The 23,760-nt window shown below is 49.7% G+C and overlaps 1 protein-coding gene across 1 annotated transcript in view; it reads right to left on the reverse strand.

Moving 5' to 3' along the window:
* LOC116982112 (supervillin-like) overlaps nucleotides 1-23,760 on the reverse strand; it is a 199,414-nt gene that overhangs the window by 39,369 nt on the left and 136,285 nt on the right. Inside the window, exons 21-25 of the mRNA XM_033035437.1 lie at nucleotides 22,913-23,049; nucleotides 20,477-20,624; nucleotides 15,827-15,972; nucleotides 14,877-15,052; nucleotides 1,187-1,325 (exon numbers count right to left, since the gene is read on the reverse strand). Of these exons, the coding sequence (XP_032891328.1) occupies nucleotides 1,187-1,325; nucleotides 14,877-15,052; nucleotides 15,827-15,972; nucleotides 20,477-20,624; nucleotides 22,913-23,049 (746 nt within the window). The remainder of the gene's footprint in view (nucleotides 1-1,186; nucleotides 1,326-14,876; nucleotides 15,053-15,826; nucleotides 15,973-20,476; nucleotides 20,625-22,912; nucleotides 23,050-23,760) is intronic.

Raw genomic sequence — 23,760 nt, forward strand, 5'->3', positions numbered from 1 at the left:
GATAGTCATGGAGTTTTACAGCATGGAAACAGTCCCTTCTGCTCAACTTGTCCATGCCAACCAAGATGCCCCATCCACACTAGTCCCATTTGCCCACATTTGGCCCACATCCCTCTTAATCCTTTTCTATCAAAATGTTTTTCAAATGCTGCCTCAACTCACTCCTCTGGCAGCTCATTCCATTTACATAGCATCACTGTGTGAAAAAGCTGCCCCTCAAGTTCCTTATCTTACCCATTTCACCTTAAACTTTACTCCTCTGGGTCTGGATTCCCCTGGCCGAGGTAAAAGATGCTCTGCATTCACCCTACCAATTCCCTTCATGATTCTATACACCTCTATAAGATCGCCTTCAGCCTTTTGCACTCAAAGGCATAAAGTCCCAGCCTGCCCAACATCTACCTCGAGTCCTGGCAACATCCTCATCTTCTCTGTACTCTTTTCAGCTTAATTGCTGGAGAATTGAATACAAAAGCAGGGGGGTGTTGCTTCAGCTTCATAGAATATTGTTGAGACCATATCAGGAGTACAGAAGGTTGTAAGGCAATGAAAGAAGTCCACAAATGGCTGGAATGGGCAGATAAGTAGCAGTCTTAGAATATTTTTAAGTTAGAAAAAAGATAGACACAAATTGCTGGAGTAACTCAGCGGGACAGGCGGCATCTCTGGAGAGAAGGAATGGGTGACGTTTTGGGACGAGACCCTTCTTCTCGACCCGAAACAACATCCATTCCTTCTCTCCAGAGATGCTGCCTGTCCCACTGAGTTACTCCAGTACTTTGTGTCTATTTTGGGTTTAAACCCGCATCTGCAGTTCCTTCCTACACAATAGTTAGAAAGATTTTCAATTAGCAAAGAAAGGAAAGGTTTGCAAAGGTGGACAAGTATGTGAAGTTGAGGTTACAATCAAATCAGCCATGATCTTGTGATATGGTGGAGCAGGCTCGGGGAGTGACTGCCTTCTCACGCAGCCACAAAAGTGGCCTCAATTGAGGACGAGGAAAGGAAATTCCACTGGTATCCTGGATAATATCCCGTTACAACATGGCAGATCATTGGCATAGTCTTATGACCTCAGTGTATCCCACCGCTGCATGCCATGTACAATTTATCACATTACTGCAGTCATTACATTTTAAGAGCTGAGATTCTCGAGATCTATGGGTGCTGAAATATTTACCTGTACCTTTAACTCGGCTGTGGGCTCCACTTCCCGCTGGTTCTGTTTTCTCAGATCAACCCAGTCCAGAAACTTCTCCTTGAATAAAATTGTTTCATTGTGCTGCGATAAACGACCAAAAATGACCCACTCGGGACGCCCCTGTCTGGGGAAAAGGAATTAACTTTTAACTTTGTAAGCTGGTGTTAATAAAAATAACTCAGTGTGATTTCCAGCATAGCAACGGGCCTGTGACCATTGATTTTACAGAAGCAATCCAAAGCTAACAATGCTGCTTTGATCTCCTGAGTCTATTCCACTACCTCAACTAATTAGCCACAATCTCCTCAGAAACTCCAACAATAACCTCACCGCCTCTCAGCTCCACCAACCTTTGGATAAAGTCCTTGGTAATCTCTCTCCTCACCCAGATTGCACCAATTCCTATTATTGTCAGTTTCAGTTTAGTTTATTGTCATGTTTACCAAGGTATAGTGACGAGCTTTGATGATCTTTTCCCATCCGTTCAAAAAATAAGGAACAGCAGATGCTGGTTTAAAAAAACAGGACACAAAGTGCCAGAGTAATTCAACGGGTCAGGCAGCATCTCTGGAGAACATTTATAGGTGATGTTTTTGATCGGGACCCTTCCGTAACTTCACAATGACTTACAATTGGTGACGTCAGCAGTTCCTTATATGACTGCTGATGGGAGCAGTTCACGGTAGATTTCAGTTTTTAGAGTTATAGCGTGGAAACAGACTCTTTAGCCCAATGAGTCTCTTTCGACCATCTATCACCTGCTAATACTAGTTCTATGTTATCCCTCTACACACAAAGGGCAATTTAAAAAGCCCAATTAACCTCCAAACCCGCATGTCTTTTGGATGTGGGAGGAAACTGGAGCACCCGGGGGAAACCCACGTGTTCACAGGGAGAACATGTAAACACCACAAAGACAGCACCAGAGGTCAGGTGCTGTGAAGCAGTAGTTCTGCCAGAATTTTACTAGCTATCCCCACAGCATCTCCCAAACCTGCACTGTCTACGGCTAAGCCAAATGAAGGTACTGTAACTGATGCTGAACGTTTCTCTCCCAGATACACACCACACTGATTTGGTGATTCAGCTGCGAGGCTTCAGTTGGCATTTCATCGTCTCTGGGACTAAGTCATGGAATACCTAACGCCATTGTGTGAGACATTCACCAAAATCTCTGCAGCAATTCAATAATGACCAGGGTTTAATATCAACTTCTCAAAGGCAAACAGGGCCGGGCAATAAAATTAAGGGTGGCACAGTGGTAGAGTACTGCACCAGTGTCCCGTGTTCAATCCCGACTACAGGTGCTGTCTGTATGGAGTTTGAATGTTCTCCCCGTGACCGCGTGGGTTTTCGCCAGGAGCTCCGTTTTACGCCCACAATCCAAAGCTGTACAGAGTTGTAGGTTAATTGGCTTCTATAAACGATAAATTGTCCCTAGTGTGGAGGATAGTGCTTGTGTACGGGACGATCGCTGGTTGGCATGGCCTATTCTAAAGGTGGCCTTGTCAGTGATGGCCAGATGAAAAAAACAAAAAAACTAAATCAGTGTATTAACAAATTTAGAAACTGTTCGAGTTCTCAATAGATTGGCACCAAAATGTGGAGAGAGAAAAAGAGTTGATGTTTCAGGACAGTGTCAATGGAATGCCATTCCCTCCTCCCCCAGACGCTGCCGACCCTCGGCAGGCACACGGCTCATGGTTCAGGTGGATGGCATTCTATCAGCACTGTTCGAAACATTAATTCTTCAGGTTCACAAATCTGCAGTTTTTGATTTCTGATTGTTACTTTAGGCTGTTTCAATTGTTTATGTTTATCTTTTTATTTCTATTAAAAAAAAAAATTCTTAATTTAAAATAGCTTTAGAATGTTTTTGAGAATCAGGGACATGTCATAGCCAGTTGTCAACATTCTTTGCACTGTAGTGTGTGTGTGAGGTGTGATCCACCCACAGTGTCACCGGGTGATGGTCACGATTGATGGAGGCAGCTTCTCAATGCGGGTTTGTCACTGGGGCTGTGGGTGTGGTAAATGCCAGGGCACGATGGAGATATGTGTGCAGTCGGTGAGTGTGAGTATCCATCAGCGGCAGTGATCACAGGCAACAAGTGTGAGTGGTGAGTGTGAGTATGCAGCATGGACTGCACGCAGGCGGCTAGTGTGAGTGTTGCATCTGAGCAGTGAGGAGCATCAAGCGTGGGCAGTGAACGGCATCTGTGAGGAGTGAGTGTGAGTATTGACTGCAGACAGTAAACACAAGCAGTGAGTGTGAAGGGTGAGTGTATGTATTGACTACACACAGGTGATGATTCACAGGCAATGAATGTGAGGGGTGGGTGTGTGTACTGACAGTGAACACAGAAGATGAGTGAAGCGATATATGGAGGATGGTGAATGTTGTAAGTTATTTCCTCATCTCCAGTACCTTCAGGTCCCTGAGTAGGATTGTCTAATTGGTGACTGTGAGGAGGATTTACAGAGAAGTGCCCAGGAGATGATGTTTAATTTATACAGTGTAGCAACAAGCCCTTCGCCCACAGAGTCCGCGCCAATAAATGATCACCCCGCACACATTAGGGACAATTTACAATTGTACCAAAGCCTGTTAACCTACAAACCAGTATGTCCTTGGAATGAGGAAACCGGATATCCTGGACAAAACCCACGCAGGTCACCGGGAGAACGTACAAACTCCATGCAGACACCACCCGTAGTCAGGATCGAACCCGGGTCTTTGGCACTGTAAGGCAGCAACTCTACCACTGTGCCACCGTTGTAAGTTATTGGGGCCAATCCGGACTTGGACAAGGACATGGATATTTTAAAAGACAAATTTGCTGGCTGCAATGGAAAAACCCCCCCAATCCACAGAAAGAATCAAACCCGTCTGGCCTGTGGACTTGGACATCACACAACGGTGTGAACAGGAAAGGCTGAGACGGAGATAACGAGATTCTCTTGGATACACAAAGGAAGGAACCAAGCCTCAGCAGACGGTGGTAAACAGGCCAGCACAAGCACAATCACCATCGGGGATGATAACGATCAGGCTGAGGGATCATGACATCAGCAAACCCCTTATCATCGGAAGCCTATTGTTCATGCCAGATCGAAACTGGGAAACATCAAAAGAACCCCTTTTATCCAGAGGACCACCTGGGGGTTTCAAAGGAAGCTCAGGTATAAAAGTCGAAGTCAAGCCAGAACTCTCTCTCTCTTCCTGCTCTTCCTGCTCTGCTGGACAGCTCGTGGGCCTGCATCGACTTAGCTGTGAGTATCCTGGTGACCTGGTGAAAATTCCCGAAATAGGATAGAGGTCGAGGGGGAGTAACTTGTGTTAAAGTAAGTTTCACGACGTGCCCGATAGTTTTCCGTTCATAGTCTTAGTTTAAAGCATAAGTTTAGCCACGCATTGTGTAGTGTTGGTGAGATTCGATTTATCATTGTTTAATAAAGCCTGTAAATTTTAGACTTGCTTTGAGTCCATCTTGGTTTCTGTTTTCTCTCATCAGCACACTCTGGTCAATTCAACCTTTGTATCATATCCCACCATAATTCCGAGGTCTAGAACCTAGGGGAATCCTTTTGTGGAGTAAAGGGAAACGCAAAACCCCTACAGAATGGCGACCATGGCAGGACCTCGGTGGTTTGGGATATGTGATTTGTCAGAGGGGGTGAGAGAACGTAGCAAGATGGAGGAGAGAATCTCCTCTTATCTGTTTAAAAAGATCAATCTCACCAAACAATGGATGATAGCACTGTTGAGAGCAGAGCAGCCAGCAGTAGCTGCAGCTCAATGGACGGAAAGCAAACTGTATAATAAAGGGCAGGAAAAGGCAGTTTGGCTAGCGTGCCTATCACAGCAGGTAGCAAATATGCAGAGACAGGTAGATAGACTGGAAGAGCAACTGAGAGAAGCTAGGGCCAGCGCTGAAGAAAGCGCTAGAGAAGGGGAAGGGCTATCTGAGGAATGCAGTAAAGCCAGGCAGTGTATCTTGCAGGCGAGGGAGTCCCACAGAAATGCCCAGGAATTCCTCCAATGCCAGGTGGTAGAGGCAAAGGAGAGGGAAAGGAACGCCCAGGAATCCTGGCTCAGAGTACACAGAAGTGCAGGGAGCTGGAGGGAAAGTTCCAGGATATACAAGCAGCATACAGGGTGGCCCGTAGCGAGCTAGGCAATAGTGATCACGGGCCTTGCCAGGCAAGGATAGCGCAGCTGGAGGAGACTCTGTCCAAGACTAGGGGACGGGTTCACCTGGTAGGACCAGGGGGGTCCCCCGGGGGCAGAGGGCTTCCCTCAGCAGATGATTCCCCAGGGGCAAAGGGGAATAGACCGCCTCCTGAGGCGCCGGGGATAGGTCCGGGTCGGCAGGTGGGGTTCGGGTTGTCCGGGGAGGGACAGGGCCAAGGAGGGGCGGGAGAGCACCCTCAGTTAGCGGCTTCCGCGCCATGTGTAGCACACCACGAGGTGGTGGGGTTACCGATCATGGTGGGAGAGCTGGGGGTAAAGGGGCAACAGCCCAGAGTAGGGCAGATGTGCCCGGCACGGCAAAGGAAATATGGTCCCCCGGTAGGGCAGGCAGATAGGGGGCCCATAGAGAGTGATATCATCATTCCCCATGGGGCACATGTGCTGAGGGGGATGGTGGCTCACCTTCCCAGGTTAACCAGGGCGGGAGACCCGTCATTGCATTTTATGGAGGTGCAGCAGGCAGCTGACATAAACGATTGCGATGAGGTAGAACGGGTAAAGCTGCTACTGATGACCCTAGATTCATACCTATGCAAGGCGGTGACCTCCAGGGAAGGAGGAAGACCTGAAACATGGGTAGCGGCACAGACAGCGGTTCTGGAGGCCATGGGGTTGAATCAGGGTAGTCCTTTCACCAGGGTGGGGGAGACGGAGCAGCAGGTAGCTGAGTCCCCGGACATGTTCGCAGACAGGCTGTGGGCAGTATATGAGGGAGCGTGTGGGATGCCTTTAGATAGGCAGAATTTAGATGGGAGAACAGCTCACTGGCTGAAGACTCTGGTGGCGAATTGCCTCCCGCGAGTTAGGGCAAGGGCCGAGCACTGGTTCGACCCAGCTGACCCAAACCTTAACGAGGCGGAGGTGATCAGGAAGCTCACCCTTGCATACCGCAATGGAGAGAGAAGTGAGGAGAAGCCCTTTAAGGGCAAGGTGCACGAAATAGTACCGGCACCCCCCAAAAGGAGGCAGTGGAAACAGGAAGGCAGCCAGACCTCTTCCGAGATGAGGCTGGTGTGCTATGGGTGTGGGAAGCCCGGGCATTACAAGAGGGAGTGCAGAAACCCAAGTAGAGCAGTGGGGGATAGGACCCCGGTAACGGCCAACCCAGCCCCGGAGGTAACAATAGATGTAAGAGATCTAATTACCTATTTGCAGTCAAAGGCGGGAGGATCCGGACAGGTAGCCATGGCAACAGGCCAGGGCGCGCCCGTATCCGCACCCCCGGCACCTTTATGACTGCCAGCGAAACAGCCCACATTCCTATGCCCGTTAAAGTATGGCCCATGTGGGAGACCCTGGGTCAAGATGGAGGTCCAGGATGTGGTCGGGAGTTACCTGCTGGACACAGGTGCTTCCAGTACTATTGTCCACATGGACAATCCCCGTACATCCCCTCTATCTAGTGGGGTACCCTATAGTCTTGTCGGTTTTACGGGAAATGAGAAGACGGGGTTTTTCTCTATTCCCTTGTCCATTCAATTAGGAGCACTCCAGGCGCAGTGGAAATGCGTCCTGATGAGTTGGGAGCAGGAGGGAAAGGGGATACTAGGCGCCGACTTTATAGTGGCCCACCAGGTCCTGGTGGACCTGAGGAACCACTGTTTGTGGGGCATAGCAGGAGAAGGGGCTGAGAGAGAGAAGGAGTTAATGGTCATCGAGAGGGCATCAGAGAGAGGGGCTCTGTGTGTCGTGAAGCCCAGAGAGGGGTACGATCTAGAGGTCCTAGTGAGGCAGACCCCGACAGAGTATCGAGGCCATGTTAAGCGAAATTTGGCCGCATTCGCTACTCACAAGCACGACTGTGGAAGGGTCACAGGAACAGAGGTCAGGATAGACGGGGATCCCATGTCCCGACCGCAGAAACAGTATAGTTTTCCCCGAGAAGCGGAGGCTGACTTAGAAGTCGCCTTGAGTTCACTGGTTAAGCAAATCGTTTTGAGGCCCATAGCCACCCACGTGAACTCACCGCTCTGGCCTGTACGGAAGCCAGACAATTCCTGGAGGGCCACGGTAGATTATAGGGTCCTGAATAAGAATATTCCGGCTTGCGCACCAACTGTGGCAGCTGTAGCAGACCTATTAGCAGAAATTCCAGCGTCTGCATCTGTATTTACGGTGCTAGACATTTCGAACGGTTTCTGGTCTATCCCAGTCAGGAAGGAAGACCAGTACAAATTTGCTTTCACATTCAAGGGGCAGCAGTACACGTGGAACTGTCTTCCCCAAGGGTTCCACAATAGCCCCAGCATTTTCCACCAATGTATGGCGGAATGTTTAAAGGAATTTAGTGAGCCCCACAAGATCGTCCAGTATGTGGACGATATTTTGCTATTCACAGACACCAGTGAGGAACATGGGCCCCTAGTAAATGAACTGCTGAAGCTGCTCTGTAAGAGCGGTTTAAAAATAAATCCCAAGAAGGCACAGATAGGGTTACAAGAGGTAAAGTTCTTGGGACTGACCCTTAGGGCCGGAGAAAGGGGTATCGATACAGCAAGAAGGCAGGCAGTGCAGGAACTCCCAGTCCCAATGGACGTGGGGGGGGTAAGATCATTTCTGGGAGTCACGGGCTACTGCCGAGACTTTATAGAGGACTATGCCGCGACCGCAACACCTCTGCACCGGCTGCTACGCAAAGGGGTAGAGTGGGAGTGGGATGAGCAGTGCGAGTCGGCATTCGTCCATTTGAAGCGGGACCTGCAAAAGGCCCCAGCTCTGGGAGCCATTGACTACAGGGAGGAATTTTTCCTGGAGGTAGCCGCAAGCAGCGATGGCCTGAGCGCAGTGCTCCTCCAGGAACGGCACGGCAAGTTAAGGCCAGTGGTGTATTCCTCCAGAGTCCTCACAGAGGTAGAAAGGTCCTATTCAAACTGTGAGCGGCACCTGCTAGCCACATACTGGGCAGTGAAGAAGGTACAGGTCTTCATAAGAATGTCCCCCATAACCCTCCTGACCCACCATACCCCAACCCAGATGCTGCTGGACGGTCGGATTAAGGATGGGACCGTTAGCAGTGCGAGGATCACTCGCTGGACCCTTCTCCTTTCCCAAATGGCCTTACGGGTTGAGAGGCTATGTGAGCCCAAGCTCGCAGCCAATTTGGTGTACCCAGGGGAGATACACCATTGCTCGGTGGAAGGGGTATGGGAGGTGGACTTTGGGCTTAGAGCAGGGTTACATCCCACGGGTAGGGAAATATACGTGGACGGGTCCAGTTTCGTGTCCGAGGGCATACGGCTCACGGGCTGTGGGATCTGGGACCCCGAGGCAGAGATAGCCCTAGCTCTTAAACTCGCACATACGTTAAGCGCCCAGCAGGCAGAGCTGGCGGCGGTAATGTACGTGGTGACCCATCACGAGCGTTTCTCCACTCCATACACCATATGTTCAGACAGCATGTTCACATGCAATTCCTGCACGGAATATTTGGCCATCTGGTCCCGCCGAGGGTACACCTCATCAGACGGGAAGCCCCTGACCACTAAACCACTATTAGAGAGGATTGTAGCAGCCGTAGGGAAGGGCGGGGATAGATATATCCATAAGGTGAAGGCCCATTCCAAAACGGAGCCACGGGGAAAGGGAAACCAGAGGGCGGATGGCTTGGCCAGGGAAGGAGCCAGGAGTGGGAAAGCATGGGACCCCTATGAGGAAGGACAGGTAGCTGCAGCCAGGGAGCAGCCTCGTGAAAAGGAGAGTGCGGGAGTGGTTTTGGCTCCGGACCTGACCACGGTCCAGGCACAAGACCCTATTTTAAAGGCTGCCTCAGCAGCCATTTGCAGGCAGGAGAAAATAGAGGGACCGTATGGGGGTAAAGACATGTCAGTGAAGGAAGGCATGTTATTCAAGGGAGATAAGTGGGTAGTGCCTTCCCTGTACAGAAGGGAATTTTTAAAACTAGCTCATGAGGGTCCAGGGGCAGGTCACCCTGGGCCAGAGACCACATGGCAGCGAGTAGAGATGGCAGGATGGTGGCCAGGGCTCAGGGAAGACGTTCGCGACTTTTGTGCAAGCTGTCTGATTTGCGCAGCAAACAACCCAGACCCCCAGAAAAGGAAGGTTTCCATGGGACACATCGGGAGGGTGGAGGGGCCATGGCATCGGACCCCTTCCAACCGCTCAAGGGGGTTACAAGTACTGCTTAGTCCTTGTGGATGTGTTCTCAAAATGGGTAGAGGCCTTCCCTTGCAGAGCAGCTATGGGTACGGCAAAAATCCTGGTTAGGGAGGTGTTCACCAGGTGGGGACTCCCACAGTTCGTGGAGTCAGATCAGGGGAGCCATTTCACGGGACAGGTCATGCAGTCCACCCTTAGAATACTGGGCATCAAGGCCAAGTGGCATGTGGCCTACCACCCACAGTCCTCAGGTCCGGTAGAGCGGTTGAACCGGACAATAAAGGAAAGGATAAGGAAGGAAACAGGGGACTCACCCAACCGGTGGGTGGAGGTTTTACCCCTGGTCCTTATGGGGATTCGGGCCAGCCAGTCCAGGAGTACGGGGTACTCTCCCCATGAGCTTATGACGGGTCGGGTCATGAGAACGCCAATGCACATTATGGTCCCAGCCCTAACAGAGGGACAGCTCAGGGAAGTGAACCGGGACAAGTTTGCCAAGAGGCTATTTGAACAACTTAGACAGGTTCACTGGCAGGCAGCCAGAAACATGGGGGCCCAGCACCAAAGAAACAAGCTACTGCTGGAGCCTTGCAGGCATTGCGAGTGGGCAGTGGGAGACCAGGTAATGGTCAGGAGATATGCTAGGGTAGGGGTGTTTGAACCATTGTATGCTGGCCCATACAACATAGTGGACAAGGCCAGTCCCATGGTGTATGCCATTCAGCTTCCCCGTAGAGTCAAATGGTTCCACATCAACCAGTGTAAATTGTTTGACCCCACAAGGGCAGGGAAAAGTAAGAAAGGGGTACATGTCAGAGAACAGGATCAGGAACAGACCCGGGTTGATGTGGAAACCGTAGGGGAGCCAGGCGAGTCCACAGGTAGTCAGCCTGAAGTAGCCGGCTGTGTTCCAGGGCGAGGACTGGAAGCAGCGGAGAAGGAGGCTGACTCCAGCCCTCCGCAGGCAGGTACCGTAGACTGCCTAAGAGAGGCAGAACTAGCAGAAGCAGAGGAGATGGAGGTATCACCTCTGGTGTGGGAACCCCCGGTCAGACGTAGGAGTGACAGGGTCCCTAAATCCCCAGTAAGATGGTCCCCATCCCTAATTAAACCTAGGGCTAGGGCCGGCCACAGGAGGGCCGGGAAGGAGAGTGGCCGAAACAGGGCACTACGGAGTGCGGCTGGAGGGAGCCCAGTCTCCACAGGGAACGTAGGGGTAACTCAAAACCCCGTAGTGCAAAGGGAGGTGAGGGGCAGTCAGGCCCCTCGACAGGAGGAGTTCTGGCCTGCACGGGAGGGCCCACCAGAGGGGTGGCCCCAGCATGACGGGGACCAGTTATGAGTTGGCCACCCGGAGACGGGTGGCGTTGTATATAGCATTGGTTTGTGTGTAAGTAGATGTAGTTAGCGTAATTAGATATAAGGTTTTGTATAGCTACAGGGGAGTACAGGGACAGACAGTACGGGATCAAAGGGATGTGCTGTGGAAAAGTAGACCACAACAGACAAAACAAAACCCCAAATGCCATTTTAGGCGGATAGCTTTGTGGAGGCAAGGAGGTGTTTTGCTTTGTTTTCCAGATGGATAACCCCGCCGTATGGATGATGGCAATGATGTGCCTCCGAATGTGCGTGGCGCGTCGCGGGGACACGGAGGAGTCCATCGTATATGGGTGCTCAGGGGACAGAGCACCCCTCGTGTCTACTGGGCAAGGAAACCTGGTAGCGGATAGCCAGGCCGGATACTCCCATGAGGGGAGATGGCCTGGGTGGCTGGGGTCGAACTCGACCAGGTTCTCCAGCCACAGGAGCTTCGTCTACGGGGAAGCATCCATACCCTGTGCCGAGATACAGATGGCTACCGACCGGGTTAGGGTGACTGAGGGCAGGCGGGTGTGTTTAACCTGTAAGGGGGACGTTCCTTTGGGGAGATGGTGGTGGCTCAGGAAGCTGAGCTTGAACATGAGGGATCGATCCTCGGACTGGGAAAGACTGGACAATGATACCTTTGGGACCATCACGGGGTCACCGGGAGGGATCACTGTATGTTGGGACAAATGGTGGGCCTATGACCAGGGGCTTTATTTATGTCTATGGGGGTCTGCCAAGGTGTGTCCGGTAGGGGCATCAATCACTTTCGTCAAGTGGTGGCAGAACCCCGGGAACGGGATAGATTGGGACCGCAGTGGGCAGGCATGTGTGGCCCCCAGGGCTGGGATGACAGTAAAAGCCACCGAATTGCTGGTTCAGGTGAAGAAGCCCCTACCTACAGCCCAACCGATCGACCCTCACAACTGTCCATCCACCACCAAAGGGCCGGAGAATGGGTTAGCACTTGTCCCAACCAAAAGGGTGCTGTACCAGGGAGTGCATTACGCTATGGCCTCAGTAATATTAAATTTGACTGAAGTGCGGTTACCCACATGGTGCCCCCGCGAGACGGAATTATTATATCAGGCCCTGTTAAAAGACATGTTCCAGAAATTCCACAACCTGGATTTTGGGGACATAGACATAGAAGAGATGTACCGCGGGGGAGGGGATTTCACTTTGGGGTCCGGAAGGCAAAGACGAGGGGTGGTTAATGACGGGTTTACAGCATTTAACACGGGGACGTCTATTATTAATAGCATGGACAACGTAGAACTGGCCTTGCAGATCAATCAGTTGAAGGGCCAGTTAAGAAAGGTTCTGGGGGAGGAAAATGCGGTGGTAGGATCGGGACTACACGAAGAGGTGGCAATGACTCTACATCTAAAAGAAATCATAGCACAATTGGAGACACATGCAAAAACGATAAACGCTTTGATTAAAGAGGACCGGAATGCGTCCGATCAGGCTGCACAGAATGAGGTGTGTGGGCTGTATGGTGCGTGGTTGTTGGGGGAGGGGAGGAGCAACCTGGAAGACCTGAGGCAAGGTCGGGTCCCCTCCTGGATAAGCAACCAGCACCTAGCAGCGCTACACCCTTATAACAGCACTTTGAGTCCTTGTCAGCTTCGTGTGGCCTCCGAGGCCTACCCGGTACCGGTGGATTGCGGAAAATCCAATCACACCATAATGGGAGTGGTCGTAAGAATCCCGGTGATGGGAACCTCGGCACGACCAGCTCCTCTGTACCGAGTGGAGAACGTGGGAGTTGTTCGTGGGGGGGTGCATATTCGCTACGGGAAGGTCCCGCCCTATGTCATAGTGAGGGAGCAAGCTGTGACAGGCATTGACCTTTTGGGTTGTCGGAGCCGGGGAGCACAGGTAATCCTGTGTCCCCAGCACATGGGCGCTGAGGCTAGGCCTCAGTGTGGGTTCAGGACTGTTGGGGCACAGCCTATAAACTGCACCATGGAGGCGATGGCGGCAGACCATGTTCCTCCACAGGTGGCGTATATAGGCAGTGGGACGTACTGTGTCACCACAAGTGCCCAGCGGTATCAGCACGGATCACAGCTGTGGTGCCCGATACCGCACAGCAGCTTCTGTTTTAAACCCAGGGCAGAAGTCCATGTGGCACAGCAGCGAATATTACCCATCCCGGAACCTTCTTCGGTTCACCTCTCGGTACGAGAAAATGTAACTGACTTATTTAATTATGTTGCCCATTTTGGGTATGATATTCCCCCAGTGAATGAAAAATTAAAAGAGTTGCTGGTGGCGGTCGAGTTGTCGCACAAACACTTCTTCTCCCTGGAACAAAAGACTCTGGATATCGCCAGGGATATCGAAGAGATCAAGTCTCCAAGTTGGTGGGACCTGGAGTCCTGGATCATAGTACCAGCATGGGTCCGCATCGTGTCCCATGTTCTGATCATCTGCCAGATGATAATTGTGGTGTATTTGCTATGCATTAATTGCAAATTTAAAAGGCGGAGGAGGATGGCCAAATTACAACGGCTGGTAAATCGAGCCGCCCGACGTCACCGTAACGACACCCCATCACTGTAAAAATGTCTGTACTCTAGTGCAATAGTTTTTGTACATAAATTGTAATCCCTGCATTTTCAGGGAATGGTCGTGAGGGTACTGTATGGTTTGTGGGATTGATGTAAAGTAAAAGGTATATAGTGTAAGTTAATGTGCTTCGAGGGCCTAGTTTAGCGATTAAGGGGGCTTTCGGGGTACATAATTTCACCTCCTCACCAGGAGTGTTTACAGCTCTTGAGGCTGGAGGATTGCCCACTAACTTTGTCAATCGACACGGTCCGTGCAAGCCTGGACGTATCGTAGGGGCATGTAAGTTATTGGGGCCAATCCGGACTTGGACAAGGACATGGATATTTTAAAAGACAAATTTGCTGGCTGCAATGGAAAAACCCCCCCAATCCACAGAAAGAATCAAACCCGTCTGGCCTGTGGACTTGGACATCACACAACGGTGTGAACAGGAAAGGCTGAGACGGAGATAACGAGATTCTCTTGGATACACAAAGGAAGGAACCAAGCCTCAGCAGACGGTGGTAAACAGGCCAGCACAAGCACAATCACCATCGGGGATGATAACGATCAGGCTGAGGGATCATGACATCAGCAAACCCCTTATCATCGGAAGCCTATTGTTCATGCCAGATCGAAACTGGGAAACATCAAAAGAACCCCTTTTATCCAGAGGACCACCTGGGGGTTTCAAAGGAAGCTCAGGTATAAAAGTCGAAGTCAAGCCAGAACTCTCTCTCTCTTCCTGCTCTTCCTGCTCTGCTGGACAGCTCGTGGGCCTGCATCGACTTAGCTGTGAGTATCCTGGTGACCTGGTGAAAATTCCCGAAATAGGATAGAGGTCGAGGGGGAGTAACTTGTGTTAAAGTAAGTTTCACGACGTGCCCGATAGTTTTCCGTTCATAGTCTTAGTTTAAAGCATAAGTTTAGCCACGCATTGTGTAGTGTTGGTGAGATTCGATTTATCATTGTTTAATAAAGCCTGTAAATTTTAGACTTGCTTTGAGTCCATCTTGGTTTCTGTTTTCTCTCATCAGCACACTCTGGTCAATTCAACCTTTGTATCATATCCCACCATAATTCCGAGGTCTAGAACCTAGGGGAATCCTTTTGTGGAGTAAAGGGAAACGCAAAACCCCTACACCGTGCTGCCCAAAATGTCATGTTCTGGAGATGAAAAGAGAATTCTCCTCGGCTTTATAATGACACCTTCTGGAGACACTAGATTGAACCCAATGGATGTGGAGGTTGAGATTGGGGAACATTGCTGACACTTGTTGTCCAGCCAGCCAGAATTCTGCCTCAGCGTCAGCACCCCCAGTGTCCAGCACCAGACTGGACACAATGAGGATCGATATTGTTGCAACATCAACTCACTGTTGGACAATGTTCCTCGTGGCACCAGGGTCCAGGGGGTTGATGACATAGTTGCTGTAGTCGTAGGAACTGCTCAGCAGCTGCTTGCCCAAGTGCAGCGCGGTCTTTCGCTGTGTCAGCGTCACCTCCTTGCCATGCCAAATGTACAACTCACTGCCAAAGTCAAGGACCAGAACCTGCAAGCAAAGAGCGAATAAACTCAACCATCAAATCCACTGGCTCACCATCAACATGGGAAACATTTGTTGTGTTGGAAGGAACTGCAGATGCTGGTTTAAAGACAGGCACAACATGCTGGAGTAACTCAGAAGGACAGGCAGCATCTCTGGAGAAAAAGAATAGGTAACATTTCGGGTCGAGACCCTTCTTCAGATTGACTGCCAATAATACTCCACATGTACCTAGGTACAGTGAAGTTCCCTTTTTGCATACAGTTCAGTAAAAATCTTACTATGCATCATACTCTAAGTACTCTGGCGTGACTGTCGGAGGTTATTTCAAAGAAACACTGTTGAGAGAACAAAGAGAGACCCAGTATGTGGGCTGAAAACAAAGAGGTACCTGGTGTGGGGAGGGCCACCGAGAGAACAAACACAGCGACTACAGTGAATACTTTGTAACACTGTCGGCACCCTATAATTGGCGACTCTTTGCATATTTTGTGTATGGTATACAAGACAAACGCTTTCATTGTCCCATGTGATAATAAGTATCATTCATTCATTCATTCATTCATTCATTCATTCATTCATTCATTCATTCATTCATTCATTCATTCATTCATTCAATCATTCATTCATTCATTCAATCATTCATTCATTCATTCATTCATTCATTCACCAGAGTAAATTACACTGAGGCAATACACAAGAGTTGTCACGTTTCCAGCCACACTTGTCTCCCTCAAGTTCAAAGTTGTAGAAGATACAGAAGCTCAAAAACACTCATACCTCCTTTGAACTCAGCATGGAGCAGCGAGGGATCTTTCCCCACCATTCCGTGTCTGGGACAAGCTTGTCGTCCACCAGGCGATATATGTGGTTTGTTTCGATGATTGCAGCTTCGTACATCTCATCTTCTTCAGGGTCCCCAGCATCTGCAGACACACAGCAAAAGTCATCATCACAGGGGGGGGGGGGAGGGGGGGGGGCAGCCAGACAGATGCTCCCAGACTGCTGGAGGCCAACCACATGCAGAGCTCAAGGTGGGTGGGGTCTCAGCAGCTGGACTGCCCATCCATCAGCTCCATGCTCTCCCATTGTGAGTGAGAGGAGAAGCGAGAGGTTGGGAGAGGGTGTGAGAAGGAGCAATACAGTGAGAGAGGCTCGGGGAATGCTAGTGAGCAAACGTTAGAGGCTTAGAGAATGAGAGAGATTGTGAGAAATTTGAGGAGGTTTGAGAAGAGGATTGAGGGAGAGACTTGGGAGAGAGCAGGTGTGTGGGAGGAAAGGGAGAATGTGGGAATGTGGGAATGAGGGTAAGGGTGAGAGAGAGGACCGTGGGAAGTAAAGTGAGGATGACTGTGGGAGAGAGGGCAGTGGGAAGGGAAGTGAGGGAGGAAATAGGAAGAACAACATTAGAAACAGTGCAGACTAAGCCAGATGGCACTTTGAGTGGCTCTGCTCTTCAGCAAGTTGTGGCTGACCCGAACCTTGCTTCAGTCCCCTCCCTTGCTAGTTCTTGTAGCGCTCAACCTTGCTAGGGTCGAATATGTTATACACCTGAGCCGTGAACTGATTCAATGATACCATCTCCACTGCTCTCCAGGGTAGAGAATTCCAAAGATTCATGACCCTTTAAAGAAAGATATTCCTCTTCGTCTCAGTTTTTACTGGGTGCCTCTTTATAATGAAACAGTACTCAGTTCTGGATTCCCCACAAGGGATAGCATCCTTACTTCCTCCACCTTGTCAAGACCCTCAGAATATTAGCATTCAATAAAAGTACCTCTCATTTTCCTGAACCTGTATTGACTGTATCGGGTCAAACTTTCCCCAAAGCTAACACCTCATTCCAGGAGATAACCAATTCTAACTTGCTTTTAAGACAAGTCTATGTCTCCTTAATTAAAGAAACAAACACAAGGTGTAATACTCCACTTATGGTTTCACCAAAACATGCTGTTGTGGTTGCTGGACCTCCCCACATTAGACCTCCATGCCCCACGCAATAAGGCCATCATTTCATTTACCCCACAATGCCTCAGTAAAACTGAATCAACAACTTGTCTCACCCTGTTCAAGAAGGAACTGCAGATGCTGGAAGATCGAAGGTACACAAAAATGCTGGAGAAACTCAGCGGGTGCAGCAGCATCTATGGAGCGAAGGAAATAGGTGACGTTTCGGGCCGAAACCCTTCTTCAGACTGAAGAAGGGTTTCGGCCCGAAATGTCGCCTATTTCCTTCGCTCCATAGATGCTGCTGCACCCGCTGAGTTTCTCCAGCATTTTTGTGTAACTTGTCTCACCCTGGTCATTCTTTTTTCTCCCCATTCCTGTCAGGCTGAAGGTTCAGAAGATTGAAAGCGCGCACCACCAGACTCAGGAACAGCTTCTTCCCCTCTATTATCAGGCTTCTGAATGGTCCTTCCATAAGCTAGGGCACTGTCTGATTCACCTCCACCTCATCTACTGTCCGGTTCACCACTACCCCACATTGTAGACATTGAACTTTGTCTCTGGAACTGGTGCACTACTGGAACTGGAGACATAGAATCATAAAGGGATACAGTGTGGAAACAGGCTCTTCGGCCCAACTTGCCCAAACCAGCCAACATGTCCCAGTCACAGTAGTCCCACCTGCCCACATTTGGTCCATATCACTCCAAACCTGCCCTACCCATGTACCTGTCTAACTGTTTCTTAAATGCTGGGATAGTCCCTGCCTCAACTACCTCCTCTGGCAGCTTGTTCCATACACCCACCACCCTTTGTGAGAAAAAGTCACCCCTCAGATTCCAATTAAATCTTTTCCCCTTCACATGAAACCTAAAGTACGTCTTCTGGTCCTCGATTCCCCTACTCTAGCCAAGAGATTCTATGCATCTACCCGATCTATTCCTCTCATGATTTTATACACCTCTATAAGATCACCCCTCATCCTCCTACGCTCCAAGGAATAGAGTTCCAGCCTACTCAACCACTTCCTATAGCTCAGACCCACTAGTCCTGGCAACAACCTCGTAAATCTTCTCTGTACCCTTTCCAACTTGACAACATCTTTTCTATAACACGGTGTCCAGAACGGAACACAATACTCTAAATGTGGCCTCACCGATGTCTTATACAACTGCAACATGACCCAACTTCAATACTCAATACTCTGGCTGATGAAGGCCAATGTGCCAAAAGCTTTTCTGACCACCCAAACTACCTGCAACTCGACCTTCAAAGAACCATGCCCCTGTATTACTAGATCCCTCTGCCCAGAGGCCTACTATTCACTGTGTAGGTCCTGCCCTTGTTAGACGTTCCAAAATGCAACACTGCACATTTCTCTGTATACAATTCCATCTACCATTCGTCAACCCATCTGGCCAATCGATCAAGATCCTGCTGCAAATTTTCAAAACCATCTTCACTATCTGCAAAGCCACCCACTTTTGTATCATCTGCAAACTTGCTAATCTTGCCCTGTATGTTCTCATCCAAATCATTGATGTAACTGACAAACAGTAATGGGCCCAGCACCAAACCCTGAGGCACACCACTAGTCACAGGCCTCCAGTCCGAGAAGCAACCTCTGCTTGCTTCCAAGAAGCAAATTTCCTATCCATTCACCTATCTCACCTTGGATCCCATGCGAACTAACCTTCCAGAGCAGATTCCCATCTGGACCTTGTCGAATGCTTTGCTGAATTCCATATATAATGCATCTACAGCTCTGCCCTCATCGTAAAACTCAATCAGATTTGCGAGACACGACCTCCCATGCATAAAACAATGCTGACTGAAGAAGGGTCTTGACCCAAAACATCACCCATTCCTCTCCAGAGATGCTGCCTGACTCGCATAGTTACTCCAGCTTTTGTGTCTACCATGCTGACTATTGCTTATCTAAAGGCCTGTACATCCTATCCCATAGAATACTCTGTAGTAACTTTCCAATTGCAGATGTTAACGTCACTGGCCAATAGTACCCAGCATTTTCCCTGCAGCCCTTCTTGAATCGAGGCACAACATTTGCCACCGTCCAGTCTTCCGACACCTCTCCTGTATTTAAAGACTACTCGTAAATTTCAACCAGGGCTCCCGCAATTTTCTCTTCGGTTTCCCACAATGTCCCCAGATACATCTGATCAGGCCCTGGAGATTTGTCTACCTTTATACACGATAGTACATTCAGCACCTCTTTGACCGTAACACTGACCATATCCATAACTATCGTAAACCTAATCGAACAGTGGTCACTGGTCCAAAAAGGCTCTTCCACAAACACTTCATTCACTTGCCCTGCCCAATTTCCCAAGACGAGAACAAGTTGCCCTGACACACGTGGGGCCCTCTACTTACTGCTGGAGAAAACTCTCCTGAACACCTTTGAGAAATTGCACCCCATCTTAACCTTTCATGCTATGATTTCCCCAGATTATATTGGGAAAGTTAAAATCCCCTACTACAACAACCTTATTTGACCTGCAGATGTCTGCAATCTCCTGGCACATTTGTTCTTTTAATTTCCGTTGACTATTCGGGGATCTGTTGTACACACACAACAAGGTGATCATCCCTGTCTTGTTCCTCAGCTCCATCGATATAGCCTCACTAGATCAAACGTCCGTAATGTCACCTCTGAACACGGCCGTGATATCCTCCTTAATCAACAATGCAACCCCCCCCCCCCCCCCCCCCCCCCCTTTTTCCCTCACCCCTGTCTCTCCTGAAGCTCCTGTACTCCGGAACATTGAGCTGTCAGTCCTGCCCCTCCCTTAACCAGGTTTCAGTCATGGCTACAACGTCCCAGTCGATGTACCTATCCATGCCCTAAACTCATCTGCCTTACCTGTCAGGCCCCTTGCATTAAAATACGTGCTGTTTAAACCAACCCTCCTTCCTCGCTCTCTGCCTTTCACCTGTCTATTCTGTTCTCTAACCTTTCTCTCAACACCCTCTAACCTCTCACCTGCCTCGGTATGAGATCCCACCCCCTTGCCAATCTAGTTTAAATCTACCAGTGTAGTATCAGCAAACCTGCCCGCTAGGATGTTGGTCCTCCTCCAGTTAAGGTGTAACCCGTCCCTTTTGTACAGGTCACCCCGGCCCCAGACGAAATCCCAATGGTCCAGATATCTAAATCCCTGCCCCCGCACCAACTCCTCCGCCACACATTAATCTCTGGTATCTTTCTGTTCTTACCCTCACCAGCACGAGGCGCTGGAGCATGAAGTTGGGATCTAGTTGAATTCATTGTCATACCCACAGGTGTGGTGAGGTGCATTTTGCGAAAATGTTCAATACAAGATACTCTGCAAATAAATACTTGTGTTGGAAGATCCATGGCTTCATGAAATCCTTCCATCGATTCAATTCATTTGAGTAAATTCTTGGCAACTAGTGGGTGATCCACTGACTAATGACATTGAGGCATTCTGATATTCTTACCTTGATATTCCATCTGGCCACCAAGGAGATCCCAGAAGTCCTTGGTCCGTTTGCTTTGGTTGTTAATGCCCTCCTCGATAATGGTGACCGCTGCCGCCCGGCACCCCAGTTCACGTTTTGTATGGATGAAATTAGCCAGCTCTGATGCCTGAAGGAAGAGGAAGCAACTAATGGTATCCACTCAAACACTCAAGGAAATCAAGAACAAAACAGACAGTGATATCCACATCCAAAGGTTTGGTCAGTCCAAGTATATGGTGAATGCTTCTCAATGGTATCTGTGGTAGAGTTATGGTAGACGCTTCCCATAGATCACTTTGATGGTTGGGAGGTCAGTACCTGTGAGGGACCAGGCATTGTCCACCACTCTCTGTAGTCTCCTGTATTCCTGAGTGTTCAAGTTTAGATTAGATTCGATATACAGCATGGAAACAGGCCTTTTCGCTGATTGAGGCATGTCGGGGGGCAATCCTGATGTGTGAGGAGTGAGTGAGAGCACATTTAGTGAGTGGAACATCTCCCTGCCAACATCACACTGCCTGCAACACTTCCAGTCAACTGCGTTCCTCATATCTGTTCACCGTGATGTGAAATTGTTCAGTCATCAAGCTTACTCAAGCGTTTGGTCAGTCAGAAGAAATGGAGACTTGTAAAAACTCGGGTGGTGACCTCACTGACTGGCGGCCTGGCCTGGGCTGGACTCACCCGATCCTGCTTCTTGTGTTGTTAAATGGTTTCAGTGCTGAATCCTTGACCACAAGGTGGACGGTGGGCGGCGCGACTTTCGTCAGCAGCGGCCTCTGCAGTCCGTCTGCGTTTTTATTATTTTATGTCTTATGTTTTTATGTAGTTTTTGTTATTTTTGTTGGGGTATGTGTGTGGGGGGGTGGGGGTGGTGTGGGGGGGTGGGGGTAACTTTTAAATCTCTCCCTGCACGGGAGACCCGACCTTTTCTTTGTCGGGTCTCCGTTGTCGTTGGGGCTGCAACGAGGAGCGGCCTCCAACAGGAAGACCGGGGGCTGTGGTGCCGACTACTCACCTCACCGTCGCGGAGCTGGCCGAGTCCAGAGCGGGTGGAGCTGTGGTGGACGCTGCTGCGACCCGACCCCCGGAGATTCGGTGGCTGCAACTGCGGGTCTGGCGGGCGGCACTGGGAGCCCGCGGGTCCCTGGAGGGAGACCGCTTTTCAGGGCTTCCGCAACGGCGACTTCTCCCGCCCGAGTTGCGGGGTTGAAGAGCACCTGAGCGGGGCTTTACACCATCGCCCCACGCGGCTTGGAATGGCTGCGGGACTGCGAGCGCGCGCCGGGGGCTCTAACATCAAGACCCGGTGCGCGACCTTGCATCACCCGGCGTGGCTTTAATGGCCGCGGGACAATTCGCCATCGCCCGCCGGGGGCTTTGACTTTGACTTTGACTCTGACATCGGGGGGGAGAGTGCAGTGGAGAGAGAAGTTTTTTTGGCCTTCCATCACAGCAATGTGATGGATGTTTATGTAAATTATGTTGTGTCTTGGGTCTATTTGTTTGTAATGTATGGCTGCAGAAACGACATTTCGTTTGGACCTCAAGGGGTCCAAATGACAATAAATTGAATTGTATTGTATTGTATTGAATTGTATTGTATATAGAAACAGCAGCAGACAGGAAGCTCGATGGTCAGGATAGATGCGGGCTGCTGAAGTTGTGACGCAGTAACACTAAGTTCTGTGCCCTTCAAGGGAAACTCCAATGACCCATAGGAAATACTAAACATTTGATATGACAGCCAACAAAAATCTACCAAGGATTTGAAATGGACTCAGCCTCAATAGCTTTGTCAGGCAAGGATTCCAGGTTTCCATTTCTTTCCATGAAGCTTCTTCTTAGTTTCACTCCTGCTGGTTTAGTTCCAGCATGAAGGATATACCACCTTGATCAGGACTCCTGCAACAAAGGATATATATGCCCTATGTCCATCCAGAATTACTTGAACAATTTCATCATCCCTATACTTTCTAGGCCTGGTCATGTGAATCACTAGAACTTGTGCAAACAAGTATGTCAGTGGACTTTTAAGTTTAGTTTAGAGATACAGTACAGAAACAGGCCGTTCGGCCCACCGAATACGCACTGACCGGCACACTAACATTATCCAACACACACTAGGGACAATTTACAATTATACCAAGTCAATTAACCAACAAACCTGTACATCTTTGTAGTGTGGGAGGAAACCGGACCACCTGGACAAAACCCACGCAGATCACGGGGAGAACGTGCAAACTCCGTAAAGACAGCATAGGTAGTCAGGATCGAACCAAGGTCTCTGGCGTTTTAAGGCACCACCGTATCGTCCTCTCCAAGCATGCCGACCCCCAGAGATGAGCTGAGCAGTAAGTGCAAGCATCCACATTGAACTGTACTGAAGGAGTCAGACTTAGCAGGCGTACGTACCTTGGAGCGCTCGATGACATTCGCGAACTCGCCAATCCACAGGAAGCAGTGCTTAGCCATGACCAGGAGGAAGCAGTCTCCACTGTTGAGTGATGTGGCTCGGGGCTCCACCAATCGAACCTGCACGTGCCTGCGACCTGCAAACGGCACAGTTAACCCTGGGTCTTCAGCGGTTCACAAACAGAAAGCTGCCATTGATTGCTAGCGGTGGCATCAAACAGGTGGAGAGGTCACAGGTCAAGTGGCTGGGAGGCAGACACTGGGGAGCTCGGTGTCACATTGTTTTACAGATTCACGGAACCCCCTCACTGTAGCTGGGGGGGTACAGAAGAGCTGCAGCGACAGGTGGCATCGGCAGCCCTGGGCTGATGGACGCGTGGGTCAATCATATCTCTCCTGCAACCCACCAGAGGCTAACAACGAGATATGGGTGTGCTGTATTCCTGTCAAACAGTCCATATCATGGCCTACCATAATGCAAAGCCATGCCATCTTCACACATGTCAAGGAGTTAAAAAATATATTTGTTTACTTTGTTTCACATAAAAACTGTGTGAGCAAATTTTAATCTACATCCCAAATTTGCGGGCAGTGATTTGTGAATTCTGTGAGGGAAGTGAGGAACCAGCACCTGACTGGCCGCTCCATCGCTGGGGGCAAAACTGAGCCTTTAGACTTTACGTTAGACTTTAGAGAACAGCACGGTAAAAGGCCCTTCGGCCCAGCGAGTCCACGCTGACCAACGATCACCCCGTACACTAACGCTATTCTACACACCCGGGACAATTTACAATTTTACCGAAATCAATCAACCTCCAAACCTGTTTAAGAAGGAACTGCAGATGCTG

Source organism: Amblyraja radiata, chromosome 16 (assembly GCF_010909765.2).
Source record: "Amblyraja radiata isolate CabotCenter1 chromosome 16, sAmbRad1.1.pri, whole genome shotgun sequence".
Lineage (NCBI taxonomy): Eukaryota > Metazoa > Chordata > Chondrichthyes > Rajiformes > Rajidae > Amblyraja > Amblyraja radiata.